The sequence below is a fragment of the Carlito syrichta genome, unplaced genomic scaffold (genome assembly GCF_000164805.1).
Source record: "Carlito syrichta isolate Samal-C Ts95f unplaced genomic scaffold, Tarsius_syrichta-2.0.1 Scaffold311843, whole genome shotgun sequence".
Lineage (NCBI taxonomy): Eukaryota > Metazoa > Chordata > Mammalia > Primates > Tarsiidae > Carlito > Carlito syrichta.
In genome coordinates this window covers 144174-164353 of record NW_007255939.1, presented here as the reverse complement: position 1 = coordinate 164353, position 20180 = coordinate 144174, and the positions used below count along the sequence as shown (strand labels likewise).

Sequence of the window (20180 nt, the reverse complement as noted above, 5' to 3'; positions counted from 1 at the left end):
AGAAAAAAAAGTAAATAAATAAAAATTAAATTAAATTAAATTTTAAAAAAGTCAACTTACCCTTGTGAATGGATATTCTTGTTGGGGGAGAAAGATAATCAGCAGGTAACTCATTACTTCGGGTGTAATAGGTGCTGTGAAGAAAACAAAGCAGGGAATGGAGGAAGCTGGGGCGGGTTCTGCCGTTTCTAAAATTCTGTTTGTTTATTTTTACCCAAAAGAAGAAGAAGGCGCATTGAGGATTCTATATTTTGATCTGTTTATTTATTTAGAATCAGGGTCTTACTCTGTCACCCAACCTGGAGTGCAGTGGCATGATCACGATGATAATGGCTCTTGGAAGCCTCAACCTCCTGGACTCAGGCAGTCCTTCCACCTCAGCATCTCCAGTAGCTGGGACTACAGGAGCATGCCACCACACCTGGCTATTTATTTTTATTTTTGTAGAAATGAGGTTCTGTTGCCGGTCTCGGTGGCTCAGCCTGTAATCCCGCGCCTTGGGAGGCCGAGGTGAATGAATTGCCTGAGCCCGCAGGCTCGAGACCCGCCTGGGCAACTTGGCGAGACCTCATCTCTACAATAAATCAAAAAATTAGCTGAGCGTGGTAGCATGCACCTGTAGTTCCAGCTACTTAGAAGGCTGAGGCGGAAGGATTGCCAGAGCCCAGTAGGTCAAGGCTGTGGTGACCAGGAACGTGCCACTGCACTCCAGTCTGGACCACAGAGTGAGACTCCAACTCAGAAAAAAAAAAAAAGAAATGAAGTTCCGCTGTGTTGCCCAGCCTGTTTCAAACTACTGGGCTCAAGCAATTCTCCCACCTCGGCCTCCCAAAGTGCTAGGATTACAGGCATGAGCCACCATACCTGCTGGCTTCTACACTTTTAAATGAAGTCACATGGATTACTGAGAAGGTAGCGTTGGAGCAAGAGTGGAAGGAGTCAAGTGAGCAAGTGAGGCAGACGTCTGGGGAGAACATTTAGGCCAGTGGACAGCAGGTACAAATGCTGGGAGGTGGCTGTGTGCCTGGCTTGTGTGAGGAGCAGAGAGGTAGGCCGGTGTGATGGACATGGGGAAGACAGGAGGTGAGAGCCTAGAGTTGTGGTAGGGGACAGGGAGGCTGGCCCAAGGGCATAAGGTGGTAGTCCTCCAGTCTAGCTACAAGTTGGAATTCCTGGGGAGCTTTAAAAAATACCAGTGCCCAGATCTTACCCTCTGAGGCTATGCTTTAACTGGTCTGCGTTGGAGGTTGGACATTAGAATTGTTAAAAGCTCCCTCTCAGCCTGTAATCTCAGCACTTTGGGAGGCTGAGGAGAGTGGATTGCCTGAGCACATGGGTTCAAGACCAGCCTGGGCGACTTGGTGAGACCTTGTCTCTATAATAAATAAAAGATAGCCGGGCTCGGTGGCTCAGCCTGTAATTCCGCACCTTTGGGAGGCTGAGGTGAGTGGATTGCCTGAGCCCGTGGGTTCGAAACCCGCCTGGGCAGCAAGACCTCATCTCTACAGTAAATCAAAAAATCAACCGGGCATGGTAGCGCATGCCTCTAATTCCGGCTACTTGGAAGGCTGAGGCGGAAGGATCGCCGGAGCCCAGCAGGTCGAGGCTGTGGTGGCCGGGAGCGGTCACCGCACTCCAGTCTGGGCAACAGAGTGAGACTCCAACTCAAAAATAAATAAATAAATAAATAAAAGAAAAACTAGTTGGGCATGGCAGCATGCACCTGTGGTTCCGGCTACTTGGAAGGCTGAGGTGGAAGGATCGCCAGAGCCCAGCAGGTTGATGCTGGGGTGACCTTGAGTGCGCCATTGCACTCCAATCTGGGTGACAGAGTGAGACTCCAACTCAAAAAAAAAGATCCCTCTGGAATGAGACCTGTTTAGCCATATCCATCAGCCAGATATTCCTCATGGGGTGGGCGCAGGTAAATGAAGCCTTGGCTCAGGCCTGGCCCTCAGTGACAGGGAGGGGCACCCAGAGCTTTGATGTGTGGTGTTTCCTCCAGTGGTCTCACCAAGCGCTTCATGGCTTTCCCAACAGTGGCAGCACCTGGTATAGGTGGCCATGGGGAAGCGATACTTCTGTGACTACTGTGACCGCTCCTTCCAGGATAACCTCCACAACCGAAAGAAGCACCTCAACGGGCTGCAGCACCTCAAAGCCAAGAAGGTCTGGTACGACATGTTCCGAGGTGGGTCTTGCTGGCTTGGTGGCTGGGCTTGTGGAGCCCTGCTCTCTTGTCTTTCTTATGTCAGGCAAGGAACACTGGGTCAGCAGCGGTCTGGGTCTGGGTCTCAGCTCTCTGAGGATCACAGGAGGAAGCCTGAGCTGCTCACAGGGACAGGCTGGAACTGGGGCTTCATTCCCCAGAGACCTTGACCAAGGGCTCTGTGCTCCAGTCACCCAGACTCTGGGGATACTGCGGCCAAGAAGAAGGCCTCTTGAAGGTGGTGATGTTTGAGCCAACAGCTGAAACACGGGGAAAAGCCAGCTGCACCATCTGGGAAGAGGTCTGTGAGAAGCAGGCAACCCTGAGCAGAGGAGCAGGTAGAGGGAGAAGGTGTGGCTGAACAGAACAGTGAGGGGAGAAAGGTAGGGCTGAAGCTTGCAATAGGGCAGGGACCCCCAGGCATACAGAGGCCCTGGGGAAGGGGACACCTGTCTCGAGGGCAGGGGACAGTCTTTGAAGGGCTTTGGGTGGCAGCTGACTCTGCTGCAGGGGAGCAGTTGGATCACTAAATGACTGCTGAATGACTGGCTGGAGGGGTGGGTAATAACCAAGCTGCAGGGGAGAGTGGGCTCTTCCGGGTGTGACAGTGAATGGGCTAAGGTCAGAAATACCTAGCACGGGGCCTGGCCCCAGGAGGTGCCCATAAGGAAGCTGGGCTGCTGCATGGCTGTCAATAGATGTATACACTGAGGAATAGCCAGGGAAGTTCCAGAGCGTGGCCAGGCAGGAGCTGGGCCGAAAAGCATGAGCACATGGCAGTGGGTTGTGGGTGGACCTGGAGCTTTTGGAGTGAGCCAGAGCTGGGCTGACTGATGCCCCACACGCTGGGAAGCAGGATTCCAGGATAGGTCCCAGCAACCAAGAAGGGAGAAGAAGGAGAGAGAGAGTCCCCTGGTTTGAGACTGAGAATTCATGAGATGGGGTGAGCACTGATTGAGTGCCTGCTGCATGCTGGGTGCTTTTCGTGGTCTGCCATTGGCTATCTTGGTAACTCTCTAAGACAGTGACTGTCAGCCCTGGCTGTGAGTTGGGATCACCTGGAGACCTTTAATAAAAATACTGATCCCCTGGCCCCAGCCCCAGAGGCAAGTTTGTTGGGATGGAGTAGGCATGATCTTTGTAAAGTCTTCCCATGCCCATTTCAGCTGAGGAAGCTGGGGCTCAGAGGCTCCAGGGAGGGAGGGTGGCCAGGCCACTCAGCGAACCAGGTATGACTGTGGTTATGAGGGGCTAGAAGTGGGGTTCAGGGGTCTCCTAGGTCCCTGGGAGGCCTCCGACCTTGGTGTTAGGCAAAGGCTCACTGTCCCCCAAATCCAGTGGGAGCTGTGATCTGGCACAGAGCTGGGCCAAGAGCACCCTGGTGTTTGCTCCTAGGCTAGACACTCAGCTGAGAACAGCAGGCTCCTGGGGTCCAGGCTGATCTGCAGAGACACTTGCCTTACTCATGGAAAAGACAAAGCAGTAGGCACCATGGGCTTCTCAGGGTCTTGCATTCCCAGTATCCCCTGATATCCCAGCCACATTCAGCCCTTAAGACAGCTCTACAAGGGAGGCTGGGCAGACCAAGGTCTCTGCTTATGGGTAGTGACTTTAAAATCCAGAGCAGTGGATTACCTCACCTGGGTCCCCAGGCACTGGGGCCTACTGGCATGTGAGTGCCCTCCATGTCCTCAAGAGGCTGCCCCAGGGCTCTAGCTCAGACCCCAGCCTAGGTGGGGACTCTATTCCACTCCTGCTCTGCTCTCAGCTTCACGGCCTGAGGCAGCCCCTTAGCCCTCAGAGGGGCTGGGGGTCCATCGGCCATGGCCAGGACAGGTGCGGGCCCTGGAGCCAGGCTGCCCGGGTGTCAGTCCCAGGGTGTCGCTCAGTGTCACCTTCATTGTGTAAACAGCTATTACAAGATACCCGCCGTCCCACCTTCCTGAGATCTTACAGGCTCAGTAATCGCATAATGACCGTATCCCACATGAGGGTTTACTAAATAGGAACAGTGCCTGTGGGTCCTGGAAAAGGTTGCCTCGGGCCTTCGTCTCATGGCTCATTCTTTCAGCATGTCCTCGGCTCGAGGACAGGCTCCAAAGACTCAAGGGTGGATAAAACAGGGCCCCTCTCCTGAGTGGCCTTGCACCCTACTACAACAGTGTGTTCTGGGCAGAGCCCCTGTCCTGCCTGGGCCTCTGTGCCCTGCCAGCCTCCCCCTCCCAGCTGCAGCCACACGGGCCACTGCATGGATTAGTGCTTGTACTGCCCCCTCTGTAGGCATACCCTTCGTGCTGTCCTCCCTGCCCCAAGCCAGGTCCCCCATCTCAGAACTCAACTCAGGCAGTGAATCCTCAGGGACATCCTTCCCCGACCTCTGGGCAGGTCAGGTCATTTGGCTACATGCTAGATGTTTACTCCGTTTATATCCACATGGATTAGTGTGCCTGTTGAACTGGAAGGAAAGACCAGCTCTGACTTGTTCTGCACTGAAATCCTCATCCTGGCATGGTGCCTAACACACAGGACATGCCCGGTGGATGTCCGTTAGACGAATGTCTGAATGAATGAGTAAACAGACATGGGGCACCGGGGCAGCTGTGCATTTGGGAGATGAAGTGAGAAGGACCATTAGGGTCAGATCACAAGGAGCCTTGAATGTCAAGTGTAGAGTGTGGGCTTCCTTGTGCAGGGCCTGGGCCAGAGGTCCTCAACTCTGGGTGCACTTAAAAGTCTCTGAGGGACCGGACTCGGTGGCTCAGCCTGTAATCCCGTGCTTTGGGAGGCCGAGGCGAGTGAATTGACTGAGCCCATGGGTTCGAGACCTGCCTGGGCAACTTGGCGAGACCTCATCTCTACAATAAATCAAAAATGAGCCAGGCGTGGTAGCGCGCGCGTGTATTTCCAGCTACTTGGAAGGCTGAGGCAGAAGGGTTGCCTGAGCCCAGCAGGTCGACACTGGGGTGGCCATGAGTGTGCCACTGCACTCCAGTCTGGGCAACAGAGTGAAACTCAAACTAAAAAAAAAAAAAAAAAGTCTCTGAGGAACTTTAAGCAGTCCTGATGCTGTCTCCCTCCAATGAAGTAAAGCAGAACCTGAGAGAGGTGGGGCCGGTGTTCATGTACTTTAAAAGCTGCCCCATGATTCTGACGTGAGGCTGGGGTTCCCAACAACCAGCTAGATGCTGGGCAGTCTGGAACCCTTGTCTGGGATTCGGGCCCAGCTCCCTTGCCTATCTCAGCTATCCTAGCCTTGGGGAGTCCTGGGCTACATCCATATACCTTCCACCAGCCCCCTTCCTCTGGACTGGCCAGTAGTGGTGTCTGTAACACCAGCTGGGCAGGCTGAGTCTGACGAACCCTTCCTCCCCCACTGCTGGCCCCATCTGTGGCTCTGCCAGCTCCCCTCCCCCATGCAAGTCCTCCGATAACCAACTCTTGACCCCACCAGACCACCCCAGCCACCAGCTGCCCTACCTCAAGGAAGGGAGGAGTCCACGTGGGCATCAACCATTCATTCAGACACCAGGAGATCAGCAGCCACACGGGGAAAAGCTGGAGCTTCAGATTCTCATACTCCACGGTCCAGCCTGGCACTGTCACCCCGACCATGTGTCACTGGGCAGGTCACTTTCTGAACCTGTTTTCTGAACCTGTGTCTAAACCTGTTTTCCCCTGGGATATTTGCACTGTGCAGCAGGTTTGTGAGGAAGAAATTAATTAAGAACTGCTACCATTTGCTGAGTTCTCCTCAGTCCTAACCAACACCTGGGGAACTTGATCTGCCCAGCATCCCTACCTGTGGTCGTTCCTGGCTGTACTTCTCCGTGGACAGGGAGCTCTTTGTTTCCACACAGCTGTATCGTAGCCGGGGCTGAAATCCATGCCCCTGCGGCCTCTGCCTCCCACCTCCCTTGGTGGAGCCATCTGAACCCAGCCCCTCTCTTCCCTTCCAGATGCAGCTGCCATCTTGCTAGACGAGCAGAATAAGCGGCCCTGCAGGAAGTTTCTACTGACGGGTAAAGTGCTTTGTGCAGCCTGGGTCCCTGCAGTGCCCTGCAGAGCCCAGTGTGGCCTGCTTGGAACTCTGCAGAGTGTCACCCCACACCTGGGCTCCCATCCTGAGCCCGCTTTGCAACCTTGGCTTCAGCAGACACTGGTCAGTCGGAGTCTCCCCAGGGGTGGCTAGGACTTCCCAGGCCTGGTCCTCCACTCTTCAGACCTAGAATGTGATTTTATGGCTCACCCAGAACAAGCAGGCACTGGGAGATTGGAGCAAATCCAGGAGACACTGATAGGTGTAATAGACTCTCTGATTGAGTTAGCCTGGGAGACTCACCTCTGCAGCCTCCTTCCCAGCAGGCAGGGTTGGAGGCAGTGACAGGGCTGACAACCTGAGGATGTTCAGAATCAGAACCAAGGGTGCTAGGTGGATTTGGCTGCTCAGTATGCAGCGAGTAGAGATGCGTCTTGTTTAAAGAGATAAAACCCCAGCCGGGCTCGGTGGCTCAGCCTGTAATCCCATGCTTTGGGAGGCTGAGGTGAGTGGATTGCCTGAGCCCATGGGTTCGAGACCCACCTGGGCAACTTGGCGAAACCTCATCTCTACAATAAATCAAAAATTAGCCGGGCGTGATAGTGCGTGCCTATAGTTCCAGCTACTTGGAAGGCTGAGGCGGAAGGATCACCGGAGCCCAGCAGGTCGAGGCTGCGGTGGCCAGGAGCAGCCACTGCACTCCAGTTTGGTCAACAAAGTGAGACTCCAACTCAAAAATAAAGAGATAAAACCTCAGTAAGGGAAGGAACCAAAGACAGGTGAAAATAAGGGTAAGAAAAATAAAGCAAAGCCAGGAGAATAATTCCTCACCTCCATGCTTGTTCTTGAGGTCCCATGTTCTATCTAAGGGTGTGGCCCTGAGCTTCCTGGCAGCCAAGGCAAGGAGGAAGACCATGAGGATTCACATGGTGTGTGAGGGAGCTTAGTGTATGGCCACACTCCCCTCAGGACTGACGTCACCTAGGGTGGGCACAAGGCCCACAGATCAAGAGCTTCCCCACAGACTCCGTAGATTACCCTGGCAAGGACACCATCTTGGTCTCCTTGGTTGAGACTAGGAAAACCACCCCAGACCTTGGCCCCTCCTTGGCAAAGCTGCCGTCAGAGTCCAGCCACTCACAGAAGATGAGTGGGCAGGCGGGGTGCCAGGCAAGGGCACAGCACATGCCATGGCCTGGAGTGGAGGAAGCATGATCCTTTTAGGAGCCCGCATGTAGTGCTTTGAGTGGGGGTGCTAGTGAGGAGATACAGCTGCAGAGGCCTGTGTGGCCTGTCACAACAGGCTTCAGGTGGCTGCCATACCCAGCACGGGCTGCCAGAACAGGGCCGTGAGCAGGGGATGGTGAGTTGGACAGGTTGCTCTGGCAGCTGAGTGGGAGGCAGGGCTAGAGAGTCCTTGCTTTTGTTCTGGGCTGGGGTTGCTACTCTTTAGGCCCTGAAGTCTTGCCCCTAAAACTCTGGAGCCCCTCATCAGGGTGCCCCCAGCCCACAGTGGGTGCCCTTCCTGAGCGGCGAGTAACTCTGTCTTCCTGTTGCAGGCCAGTGTGACTTTGGCTCCAACTGCAGATTTTCCCACATGTCAGAGCGAGACCTGCAGGAGCTGAGTATCCAAGTGGAGGGTGTGTCTCGGGGGGGGTCCCCTGTGCTAGGCGGAAGTGGGGTGCTGGGGGGCATTGCGGGATCTGAGATAAGGGATGCTGCCCTGTGTCTTCCTACCTCTCCCTCATCCCATGTGAGGCAGGCCAAGGGCTGCCAGGGTCCGGGGTGGGTTTCAGGAACAGCCTCTGAACTGCCCAGGCATGAGTGGAAAAGGCAGGAGTCCTGAGGAGGTCCCTCAGCCCCACCTGGACCCAGCGGCTATCGGTGGTGGATGCACTCCCTCCCTCCCTCCGTTCCTCCCTCCGTCAGGGAATGTCCTTACTCGGCACTAGGCAGATCCCCTACTACTCTCTGGGAACAAAGGGATGAGAGAAGCACCTTGTCTGCCCTCGGGACTCTCAGCCTGATGATTCTAGGGAGGGACAAGTTCAGCTTCCATGGAAACTGGTATGTCTGCCTTTGGGAAACTAACATCTCACATCAGTTAGAGAACAAGGGCGTTCCCACTTAGATGGTCTCTATTGATCTCCTGCAGCCCCTCACTGGACGGATGGAGACAGAGGCCAGCACTCAAGCAGGAGGGCCTGATATGAGCCCTCTAGCAAGTTAGAGGCAGACATCGGGTTTCTCAGAGCACCGCTACATACTCTTCTCTGTCCAGGGGGCCTCAGGACAGCCAGTGAGGGTCCAGGACAGCCTGACCCTTGTCCTCATTTCCTGGTGGGCCCTGCTTTCCTCTGACCAGTCAGACCCTGGGGGCTCCACGCACTTGCCCTGCCCCAGGGAGCTGATGGTGATGTGTCTGCAGCCCTGGCACCAACACAGAGCTTCCAGGAGCTTTCCCTGGGTGGAAGCGAGGCTTCATGGGGCCAGCCAGTGCGGCCTGGCTGCAGCGGCAACTCCAACTCTCTGCTGGCCATGGGCTCTTGGGGAAGAGTTGGCCTGTGGTGGGGAGAGCACAGGCCAGTGGGTCTGGGGCTGATGATGACATCTGGTGGGGACAGCGATGGGGAGAGGCCCGAGGGGCTGGGAGCAGAGGTGCAGCCCAGTTGGCAGCACAGACAGTCCCGAGATGATGTCTGTGCAGTGTTAGCCCAGGACCTGGCCCGAGTGACCATCGTCGTGAGCGTCATTTCCTCTGGCCCAAGGTCCCATCCCAGACACCCTGGAGACTCTGACCCTATCACATACTCATAGCCAGCTTGTGTGAACTTCATTTAATTCAGTGTTGGGCATCTTATGAGAAGAAAAACTAGGGAAACTGAAGCTCATTATCCTGCCCAGGGCCAGAGACCTGGCAGGTAGCAGAGCTGAGATTCAGCCCTGTTCTACCACCTGTGCTGCCTGCCCTCTGTGCCCCAGACTTGGACCATCCTGAGGGCCAGGCTCTTTACACACAACTCCCCAAAAGCTTGGGAAGCAGCTGGCACTATCTCCATTTGATGGGAAAGCAGAACGAGACCCAGAGTGCTGGGTCTTGGTGTGCAGATGGCCTGGGGAGGGGGTGGCATGGCAGGGACAAGCCGGCAGCTCCATCCTGGCCTTCCAGCCTGCGTCCTCCGGGAAGGTTGCTACAGTATCCCAGGGTTGGCCAAATCCTGCTGCTCTGTGGCAGAGTGGGTTTCAGTGCACATGAGTGTACCCTCACCTGCCTTTTTTGTCCTGTTCCCTACAGAGGAAAGGCGGGCCAGGGAGTGGCCACTGGAAGCTGCCGAGCTCCCCGAAGGCCATCTGGAGGACTGGCTGGAGAAGAGAGCCAAGCGGCTAAGCTCAGCCCCAAGTAGCAGGTACAGGCCCAGGGGTCCTCCCATGCCCCAGTTGTCCTCCCATGTCCAGCTCCTCTCCTCCCATGCCCTCTGGGAACAAGACGCCAGCCAGTCTGCCCTTCCCTAAAGCTGAGGAATCTCTGTGGACTGCCCTGGCCCAGGGGCCAGCCACGGTTTCCCCCACAGAGCTCCCTGAGGGGCCACACCGGAGGCTCCCGGGGCCACAGGCCCTGGCCAGAGGTGAGTGGTGTGGGTCTAAAGGTGCCTCTTCCCCTGGCCCAGCCATTTATTGGATTCTGTGCTGCTAAGGGGAGGCAGGTGGCCATGCAGCTTTGACTTCCCATCTCCAAGTCCATTGCTAGCGATTACATCTGGTGGGCACAGGGTTGGGGAGAGGCCCAAGGGACTGGAGCAGAGGCGTGCGGCCCAGTGTGCTGTGGTCTGAGTACCCAGTGTGCCAGTCACGGTGCACCTGCTACCGCTATCCCTTCAAGGGCCCTGTAGAAGGGGAAACTGAGGCTCACGGGAAGGGTATGACTTGCCCAAGAGCAAATAGCTAGGCAAAGGCAGAGCCAGGATTGCACAGCAGTATGACGACAAAGCCATTGTCCCACTGCTTTCCTTAGGAACAGGATTAGGGTGGGCCCAGCCCTCAGAATGCTTGGAAGTGGACAGGAGCAAATGGCCTCAGGGACCTTGGTGCGTGAGCTGTGTGCTGTCCCTGGCCCTCCTCTTTTAGGGAGGAGACTTAGCTGATGTGTCACATCACAGCCAAAATCAAGTCAGGGCTCCTGGCTCTTCCACCAGAGATTAGAGGACAGAGGGAAGGAAAGGGGGCTGAAGGTGTGCTCTGAGCTGTGTATGACTCTGAACAAAGTATCCCTCTTGAGCCACCTCACTTTTCCCATCTTGCAATGGGGCTTCCTACCCAAGTATCTCTGGTGTGGCTTCATGGGATGGTGGGCCTAGCCTGGGCCGAGGGGGCCTAGTCAGACTGTCTGTAGGGTGAGGGCTTCCCTTGGGGCTTTGCCAGGAGGTAAAGGCTGAGTTTCTTGTCTTCTCTGTACCTCAGTGAAAAGAGATTGTTGAGGTGTTTTAAAATTAACTTTGTTTTTATTTTATGTCTGGGGCCAGCATTTGTATATGGTATAGACATGGCTCAAATGTTGTAGTGTGACATCCCCCCACCCCAGTCGTGTCTGAGGGGGCTGTGGCTTTGGTGACGTGGGTGCCCCCCTGGAGACCAGCCATCACCCAGGGATCCATCCACACAGGCTCCTTCAGGCTGTGTGTCAGAGGCTCGGGCCTGTCGGAGGCCACCCGGAGAGCTCCAGCCCCCACCCTGCTCCACGGATCCCATCTTCTTGCTGTGTTCCCTGACTGCTCAGCTCCCTGGACCCCACCCCTGTGATGTCCTTTGCTGGGAGTGAGTGACACAAGCCTGGGGGCCTCTTGAAGCTGTGACAAGGTTTCAGGGAGACCCTGTGGCTAGACTGGAGTGAGCACCAGTGGGTATGGCAGAGTTGAGGTGCCCCAAAGTCCCTACCTGGGTGGCTGAGAGATGTGTCCCAGCACTGACACCAGGCATTAGGAATATGAGACTCAGAAAGCTAGGGAAAGAGATGGGGAAACAGACTGATGACTGTCCCAAGTCACAGGGAGAGGTGGTGACCACACGATAAGTGGGTTTGTTTGACATTTACAATGTGCCCAGCACGTGGTTCTGGGCATTCAGGGAAACTGGTATCCCCATTTTGCAGCTGAAGGAAGCAGCTGCTCCTTTCCAGAAGTTTGTGGCTGTCTTGGTCATGCACCCATGGCCCTTAGCCTGCCCTTAAGAGAGAGCTGGATCATTGCTCCATTTCGGGCTGCCTTGGACGCCATGTTCAGGGCTGGCCAAGAAAGGCCTTGTGTGACAGCAGGCCTGAAGTAGCGATGGAGCGATGGCACAACAGGCTGCCGGAATGGCAGGGCAGTTTCTGGAATGGCGTCTGCAACTGGGACCTGCCCTTGGTTTTAGGAGTTCTTAGCCCCTGGGTCACTCTCCCTCTGGTCACCCAAACTGTTCTTCTTTCTTGACGACCGCTTGTTTCTGTGCCCACCAGCCTGTCTTCTTGCCTCCTGGGGACTTAGAGCCAAAATTAAATGAATCCCTCTCTGGGCAGGGCCAGCCTGTCCAGCCTTGAAAAAAGGGGGGTATTGGAAGGGAGGTGACCATCTATTCCTGCTTTTGCCTTTGTGCCTCAGGCTTCCGCAGCCCCCGCCCTGCAGGCTGGTCTCTCTTGAGAAACATGGCCAGGCTTTGGGCTCTGCCCCTGCATCTGTGTTCCACCTCCCCACCCCCACATGATGAGGGGTGGATTCAAGTCCCCAGGCTGCCTTGCTCTTTCCTGGCTCCTCCTCCACCCTGGAGGCAGCCCTGCAGGAATAGTGCCCTTCCCCCACACTGGCTCTCCTGAGGGCCACAGGAGTCTTCTCCCTGGTCCCCTACCTCCCCTGTGCTCCTGCAGGTCATCCTCACAACAGTCCTGACACACCCTAGCCTTGGCCCTCCCCTACTCTCTCCACCTCAGGAGAACCCTAGCTCCATAGCCCAGGTTACAGGGCCCAGGGGACCCTCCCCACTGCCTCCCAGCCTGTGGGGTCACCTTCTCACCTCCTGCATCTGACCTCTCTGCCAGTCACACTGGACGCTTGGCAGCTTCTTAGACACGGCGGTGGTTTGTGATTTCAGGCACCTTGGGCATGCTGTTTCCTCTGCCTGAAACTGCCTCCCACCCCTTTGCCTGGCTCATCTGGAAGCTTTAGCTAAGACATCCCCCTTCCAGCTCCCAACTTCCCCCTCAAGCCTGAACCCAGGGGGCCCAGGACTTGGTGACTGCATGAATGAGTACTTGGGCAAGCAGGGTCCGGGCCTGGATGACTGTCCCTGGGGTTGGTACCATGGACCTCTTGTGGGAACTGTCTGGTGGCCCGAGGCAGCTCCTCTTCCTCTCTGGGTATCTGTTTCCTCCCACAGGACTCAAGGCCCCCAGATGGCTGCCAGTCCACCTGGGGCTCCAACCCCACAGGCTGAGCAGAGCCCCCAGTGAGGTGGGCCAGCCCCCTTGTGAAAACGGGGAGTGGAGGCTCCCGGAGCCCCAGCCTGGAGCAGCGTGCCCCTCCCCTTCCGCAGACTGACCCTGAGGGAGCTGCCAAGAGCAGTGGCGGGAGGGAGAGGCCGGCCTCAGACACAGACTAATCCCCCGGTGAGGCCAGTGCCTGCCCCTGCTTTCCATTGTTGGCTCTTCAGATTGCGACTTTATCCCTCTTAATCTCCCCCTTGGTAGCCCTCTCTGGGCCCCACTGCTGTCCTGGCCCATCCTCCTCCCCAGACACATCTCCTCTGATTAGGACCGTGGCTGGGGACTTGCATGAAGGCTGCCCTGTCCTTGCGCACAGGTCAAACAGGTCACAAGAGATGCCACAAGCAGAGCTGTGTGACACATGCACTTCGGTGTCCCGCCTCTTCTGTGCAGGGGCCCGAGGGGTGCGCCCCAAGGCTTGGACTCCTATGTCTGGGGCCCTGGCAAAGTGCCTGTGTGTGTGAGCAGACATGGGCATGCCCTTCTCCTGTTGGGGGGCCTCCTGGAGAGCAGGGGCACTGGACTAGAACTTGGACCAGCAGGGTCCCAGCTACCCAGGAACCTGCCCCATTTTCTAAAGGAAGGGCCTGAGGCTCAGGGGAAGGGGCTGTCCAGGATCACACCCTCCCTGGGGGAGCTCTGCTGCCCATCGAGGAGCCCAGGCTTGGCTGGCAGCTGGGGCACTCCCGTTGACTGCGGAGGCTCCCCCTCCCTTCTTGCGGCTGGTGGAGTTTATGAAACCTCCCCAGTGCCATAAATCATGTCAAGAGCTGCTTCCTGTGCTTTCCAGCAGGCAGCAAGCCACTGAGCAGGGGATGTCCCTGCCCTCTCACACCTGGAAGCCCTAGCAGCTGCACTTAGGGCTCCCCAAAGTCCTCGACTATGTGTGACCAGTCAGGCCCAGAAAGGTGGGTGCAGTGGCGGGGACCCCCGGGGCTCCTGACCCCCGACTCCCCACCTCCTCCTCACAGGTCTCAGGCCTCCCCAAACCTGTCATGGAGGGCCCAGACCCTTTTCTGCAGAGGGAGGGCCACTGGGACCCCAAGCCTGCCAGGAGCTGCCAGAGCCTCACCTTCCCTGAAGCCTCGGTCGGGGGGCGGTGCTGGAGCAGAGGGAGCTGAAGCAGGAGGGGGCAGTGTCTGGAGCTGAGGTGTGGGTTGCATTCTGGCCCCCCATGCCCCATCGCGACAGTGTTGCTTGGTCACGTAACTGAGCCCTTGCCCCCCCCCCAGCTGCCTCATCTATAAAATGAGGTTCATGTGAGGATTCTTGAGGCTATTCTTAAGTCATGGGCCTGGCCCAGAATAGTGCCTGGTCAGTAAGAGCTCTCAGCATTGCTGTTGGTCATTCGGCAGTCACAGGGTGTCCTCCCAGCCCTGGGCATTGGGGTGCAGACAGACCCCATTCCTACTCCCAGAGGGAAACAGATGAGCTCCTGCCTTACTTTTGACAGGCTGCATAGCATTCTCTGCCGTGGACGTGCATGTGTACTACAACAGTCCCCCACCAGTGGATTCTAAGGTTATGTCCATTGTCCTGCAGCCACTCTTGTAGCTCAGTGTCCGCCCACCACTCTGCTGTTTCCTTGGGCTCACCTCCTAGAGGTGAGGTTGCTGCTCAGAGGGTCTGCATGTGGTCGAGGCTCTGCCTTTCAGAAAGGTTGTGCAGGCAGCTGGCTCTCCCCACGGACGGGGTGGTGGGAGTTCCAAGTACCTAAAAGCCTGAGAAGGGCCCAGCAGCCCGAATGGTCCAGAAGAATGTGGATGTGTAGCAGGTGCAGGGGAGGGAGGCTCCTCAGTGTACCACTGGGCCTTGGACAGCTCCCTTAGGACAGGGCAGCCCAGACTGGGCACAGAGGATGCCTTCCCTAGGGCAGGCACTTCAAGTAGGCCCTGAGTTCAGGACAAGTGGCTCAAGGGGACGTGAGCACTAAGGAGGAAGAGAGGGAGTAGCATGAGAAATAAGGCTTTAAAAATTTTTAGACCATATTTTTTTCTGCTTTCAAAGGCTTGTGTGCTCGTGAAACTATTGAAAAGTATAAAGAAGTTTTTAAAATCACCCATAATGGCACCACTCATACAGAATCACCGTTAACATTTTGCTGTCTTCCAGGTTTTTTATGCATTTATATATTTTATATATCTTTAAACAAAAATAGTATCATGCTATATACATTATTTTATAAGCTGCTTTTTCTTCCTACTCACAAAGTATGTCTTTCCCGGTCAGTGCATATAAGTCTGCCTTACTTTTAATGCAGGCTGCATAGCATTCTCTGCCATGGACGTGCAGGTGTATTTCATCAGTCCCCCACAGGTGGACACTAAGGTTATGTCCATTGCCCTGCGGCCAATCTTGTAGCTCGGTGTCTTCCCACAACCCTGCTATTTCCTTGGGAACAGTTCCTAGAGGTGGGGTTGCTGCTCAGAGGGTCTGCATGCTGTCGAGGCTCTGCCTTCCAGAAAGGTCATGCAGGCAGCTGGCCCTCCTACAGCTGGGGCAGTGGATTGGGGGTGCCCAACCTGGGCCCGAGCTGTGCCCCAATCTAATTCTCTGCCCCTTTCCTTCTCTCTAGAGCCGAGCCCATCAGAGCCACTGTCTTCCAGTATCCTGTGGGCTGGCCGCCGGTCCAGGAGCTGCCCCCATCCCTGCGGGCACCCCCACCTGGAGGGTGGCCTCGGCAGCCCAGAGTCCAGTGGGGCTGAGCCCCTAGCCCTCGTCCTGCACCCCAGCTGGCTGGTTCCCCCATCAGTCACGATAAGACAGGAGCTGATACTGGGAAGCTGAGCCCCCTTCCTGCTGTGGCTGTGAGCCTCCGAGACTATGGCCTGATCTCACTGAGACTTGGGACTCCCCACAGCAGGTGTGGCCCTGGTCCTGGGTCTGCGCCGGCAGCTACCCCCTCACTCCCCTCCACACCCTCCCCCGACCATCGGATGTCTTGAGAGGATGAGTGAGAAAACTTCTGTATGTTCGTTCATAAAGGAAGTCTGTCACCACGGTGGTCTGGTTGTGGCCCCCTATCCCGTGCTCTGAGCGCCATTCTGCAGCTCCTGGTGAGAGGTCAGGCAGGGCTGGAATGAGAGGAGATCTTCTCCGGGGTGATCTGTGCTCACCAGCGGAGGCTCAGCATTCTAGGCAGAGGGCGCATCAACATGGCTCTGCTCATTGCCCAGGGGAGAAGTGGCTCGTCGTCTCAGCAGGAGAGCCAAAGGACGCTGCCTGCTGGCCCAGCTCCAGCGGAATTTGCAGCCCCCACATCTGCCCAGCCTGAGCTGGTGCCCAAGCATTTGGGATGGCACAACTGGGGCAGGGATGGGAGCTGGGTCTCCAGCCTTGGGGGCGTAGAGAAGCAGGGAGACCCAGGAGGGCAGGCCCTGGGCTTGGGAGAGTGGCCTGGCTGAGCCTCTTGGCACTGAGCGGGTGGGCAGCTCCTTGGCCCAGGGAGGAGCTGACTGGCTGGCGGGGAATACACAGGCTGCTCAGGCTATTGAGCGCGTTCAGGCTCCAGCCCTGCTTCCTTCCTCAGTTGGACTACAGTTCCAGCTTCTGTGCTGGGGTGGTAGGTAATGTGGCTCTTAGTTGCTGAGCCTCTGTGGGGGGCTGCAGGGCCACCTCAGATGCCCGTGAGCTCCTTCCCTTCCTGCAGATGCCTGTTGAAGGGGGAACTGAGGCCTGATCTTGGGTCCTCTGAGCCTCAGCTTCCTCACCTGTGAAATGGGCTGGCTCTGGCCCAACAGGTACATGGAAGAGGAGGGCTGGATTTGGGTCTAAGAGGGTCAGAGGAAAGGACCCAGGAGAAGACCAGGGAACTCCTCAGGCCATGCCCGGGAGCAGGACCAGGAGACCCCGACTTTGTGCCCTCCTCTCAGAGGCTACCTGCCCTCACCCTGCCCAGAGTCCTGGGCAAACAGCAGGGACCAGGGCTGGAGTTGGTTGTGTGGCCCTGAACAGGCAGGTGCCTTCTCTGGGCTCAGGGTGTCCCTTCACCTCAGGGACCACAGCAGTGGCTGGGTTCTGGGGGTTCCTGTTCGAATCTCTCCTTGGTCTCCCTGGAGCCCCTGGACAGCAGGAAGAGTTAGCGCTACATACAGGCCGGGGTGAGGGCAGGAGGGAGGTGGGCCCAGGGGCCATCCGCAGAGCCGCAGCCAGGCCCTCCACAGCCAGGCCACGGCTCCATGCAAGGCCCATAAGGTGGGTGGGCTAGGGTTGCCAGATGTTCAGGTCCTGACGTACAGGTGGACAGTGGCCCCGGGAACTGGGCAAGGGATAGGGCTGCAGGCGGCGGTGGGGTGGAGGGCCCGGGCAGTGCCTATTTCATGCCACTGCGCAGCACCTGGTTGGCCGCGATAAGCATGACGCTGATGATGAAGGCGATGGCGAAGGCGCAAATCAGGCTCTTGCGCACGCATGTCTGGCGGATCTGCTGGCTGGAGCAGGCTGTGGCCGCCCGCCGGGAGCGCCAGGGAGCGGAGAGACAGAAGGGGACATCGAAATGCTGAGATCAGGAGCTGCCTGCCTTCGGCACGGGCTCGTCCCATGGGGCACACTGGGACGGGCAGGGAGGCCCCCAGCCCCCCGCAGACCCCTGGTGTGTCCCCCTGCTCAAGCAGTTGCGCCCACCCGGTGGGGGCCAGGGCCAGCCACTCACTCTCCACGTCCACGGGGCACTCCTCGGCCGTGCCCAGGTGGCTCTCCTCCTCTGTCATGATGATGTTCTCAATGTCCTTCATGGACAGGTGCTCACAGAAGGTGTCGTAGAGCAGCCGCTTCAGCTCGTCCACTGTCAGCTTCTGCATGTCACACTTGTGGAGAGGCAGGGACACGGTGCTCTGGCCACTGCCACAGTCCCACCCAGCACCCTGCAGCCACAGGGACCCGGTAACAGACCTCCAGATTTTGGAGGGCTGGAAACCGCTTGCTTCATCCCCAGAGAGTCCTTAGCTCATGGCCTTCTGGGAGGTGGGACGTCCAGTAGACAGAAGCCTGCTGGAGTGGTCATCCCCCTTCACAGTGTGGGCCCAGCCATTCACTGACCCCAGAACAGTTCTCCACAGTGTGTACAGCCCTGGATCCCAACCAGCTAGGGCATACCTTCCAGAAGACAGTGTCAAAGTCAGTGCCATGGAACTTCTCTGGGATCCCAGAGGTGGAGAGCTTGGGTCCCAGGAGGGTCACAAACTCCTCAAAGTCCACTTGGCCATCACCTAGAGCGGGCACGGGACCAATCAGTGAGTCAGGCTGAAAACTGGCCTGGAATATGGCACCTTGGACCTTACGGGATGACACCTCCTTCTCTGAGCCTTGATTCAATTTCAGGGACACTTACTGTGTGCCAGGCTCTGGGCTGATGCTGAAGCCACCAAGTGTGGTTGAGACCCCACCAGGGAGGTTAGAGGTGGACAGCGGAAGGTGGTCCCTGAGCGGGGCTGACACCTGAGAGACTCTCTCCTTTCACCAAGAATCCTCTGTGGCTCCCCAACCCCCTGTCCTGTCCTAGGGTGGGTGTAGGGCCCAACACTTTCTTCACCATGCAGACAGGAAATGAAGCTCAGGAGGGGACACCTCTCTGGATGGTGGTAGAGGGTCAAGGTGAGATGAAGAGGGGACGTGGCATTACTGGTCCTTGTTATGAATCTTTCCTTAATAAATGCCAGGTGGCAAATACAACTGAATTAATGATTTTATATTGGTGGTGGGAACTGGGGTATTTAGGACATCCTTTCTACTTTTCTGACTTCAAAATTTCTCAGAATACAGAGTGAGAGGAGCAGCCTCTTACTCTGAGGCCAGGACTGCCACAACCTCTCTGGCCTCAGTTCTCCAGGCTGATAAATGGGGCCAGATGTGGCTGAAACCTGCCATGGGCTCTGGGGAGGTTTGGAGTGGGGGGCAGTGAGAGGCCCAGGGTGGACTCAGCCTCAGCGGCTCAGGGCCCAGGTGACAGGTGAAGAAACGGAGGCAGGCGGCAGTGCTCACCGTCCATATCCAGCCGCTGGATGATGACTTCCAGCTCCACCTCATTGGGCATATAGCCCAGGGAGCGCATTGCTGTGCCCAGCTCCTGCTTGGAGATGAAGCCATTGCCATCACGGTCAAACACCTTGAAGGCCTCACGGATCTCTGGGGGGGGAGGGGGAAACAGCAGGCTGGGACTTCACTTCTGCCCCCATCAACCCCCTTCCCAGACCTCAAGGATTGCCAAATCCGCCCAGCACTGAGGATCCAACCCAGAGCCTGCAGCACGACCGTCGGAAGACCCGAGAGTGCCCTAAGTGTGCTGCAATCTGGGTCCCCCCGGCAGACTGAAGAACGGGGTGAGTCCGGTCCGCAGCAGTGACCCCTTGGGGTCTGAGCACACCAGGCGCCCACAGCCTCTCCCAGCATGCTCACGACGACCCCGTGTGGTGGGTGCCACTTGCAGGGGAGGACGCTGGGGCTCCTGGGCCACGCGCTGGCGAAGGCTTCCCCGCGGCCACCCGCACTCCTCACGTCCTCCTCCCCCACACCCATCCCGCGGCACTTCCTCCCTCGGGCTCAGATCCTTAACACCGGCCAACGCTCGGCTAATGGCGGCCACGTGAGGCGGCGGCGGCTCCAGACTAATGGGCTGACGGCACAGGCTGCCTCTGGGATATGGAGATTGGGGGAAGACGGAAGGGGGATGGAGCGGCCCCAGCAGGCCCAGGCCAGAGCAGATGTGGGGGTCACCCCGCACTGTACAGAGGGGGAGACAGATCTGAGGACCTGGGTGACTCAAGTGGAGAGCAATGCCCTGGGCGAGCAACCCAATTTATGACCTTGGGCCGGCCTCAACTGCATCCACAGAAAAACGGGCAGTATGATGTGGGGACGCCAGGGGTTTTTACCCAACACTCTTGGGACCTGTGGAGGGGTCCTCGCCTCTCACTTCTGCCTCTCTGTTGCTGTCCCTTAATCATCACAGCCCCAGAGCACTTGCCTTTGGGAATGGGGTCCTCAATCCACTGCCTCCCGCTCCCTGGGGGTCTCCTTGTTCACTTGCCAGGCCCCGGGCCTTTGCCTAAGCTCTCCCCTGGGTGGGATTTCAGCAGAGTGGAGTTCCTCATGCACGGGCACGCTCTTGTGTGTGTGTGTGTGTGTGTGTGTGTGTGTGTGTGTTTAGAAGTAGACAGACAAGTTGCCCCACACTGCAGACCCAAACACTGAGGCCCAGAGAGGCTAGACAACTGGCCCAGAGTCAATGTGAGGTCAGGGCTGTTGCTGCGCTTCGGCTGGCTCAGGCCTTGCTTAGGGTTCTGTGAACGCTGAAACTGCTTATAGGATCCTCAGGTGGGTCAGGGAGCCCAGTCCCAGACTAGGGGCTGTGGCCCAGAAAGGGTGGCTGTGTTTCCCAGGACACAGTGAGAGGCTTGGGCTGAGACCTCCAACCTCATCAGGTTCTT

At 57.2% G+C, this 20180-nt stretch overlaps 2 protein-coding genes across 3 annotated transcripts in view; one reads left to right on the top strand and one right to left on the bottom strand.

Annotated features, from left to right (window-relative positions):
- Positions 1 to 15755, top strand: part of ZMAT5 (zinc finger matrin-type 5) — a 38992-nt gene extending 23237 nt beyond the window's left edge. Inside the window, exons 3-7 of one of the 2 annotated variants that reach the window (XM_021718128.1) lie at positions 2047 to 2191; positions 6166 to 6228; positions 7805 to 7885; positions 9541 to 9652; positions 15332 to 15755. In XM_021718128.1, the coding sequence (XP_021573803.1) occupies positions 2065 to 2191; positions 6166 to 6228; positions 7805 to 7885; positions 9541 to 9652; positions 15332 to 15461 (513 nt within the window). In that variant the 5' untranslated portion in view covers positions 2047 to 2064 and the 3' untranslated portion in view covers positions 15462 to 15755. Of the gene's footprint in view, positions 1 to 2040; positions 2192 to 6165; positions 6229 to 7804; positions 7886 to 9540; positions 9653 to 15331 lie in introns of both variants that reach the window. The other variant, XM_008069175.2, reaches the window with a different exon arrangement.
- A 75-nt stretch (positions 15756 to 15830) lies between these two features.
- CABP7 (calcium binding protein 7) lies at positions 15831 to 19269 on the bottom strand. The gene is made up of 5 exons (XM_021718120.1): positions 18987 to 19269; positions 18736 to 18879; positions 17851 to 17963; positions 17408 to 17561; positions 15831 to 17196 (listed from the first exon to the last, which is right to left on the bottom strand). Exons 1-5 carry the CDS (start codon positions 19267 to 19269, stop codon positions 17069 to 17071), a joined length of 822 nt encoding a protein of 273 aa, XP_021573795.1. The 3' UTR covers positions 15831 to 17068.
- Between the last annotated feature and the right edge of the window lie 911 nt (positions 19270 to 20180).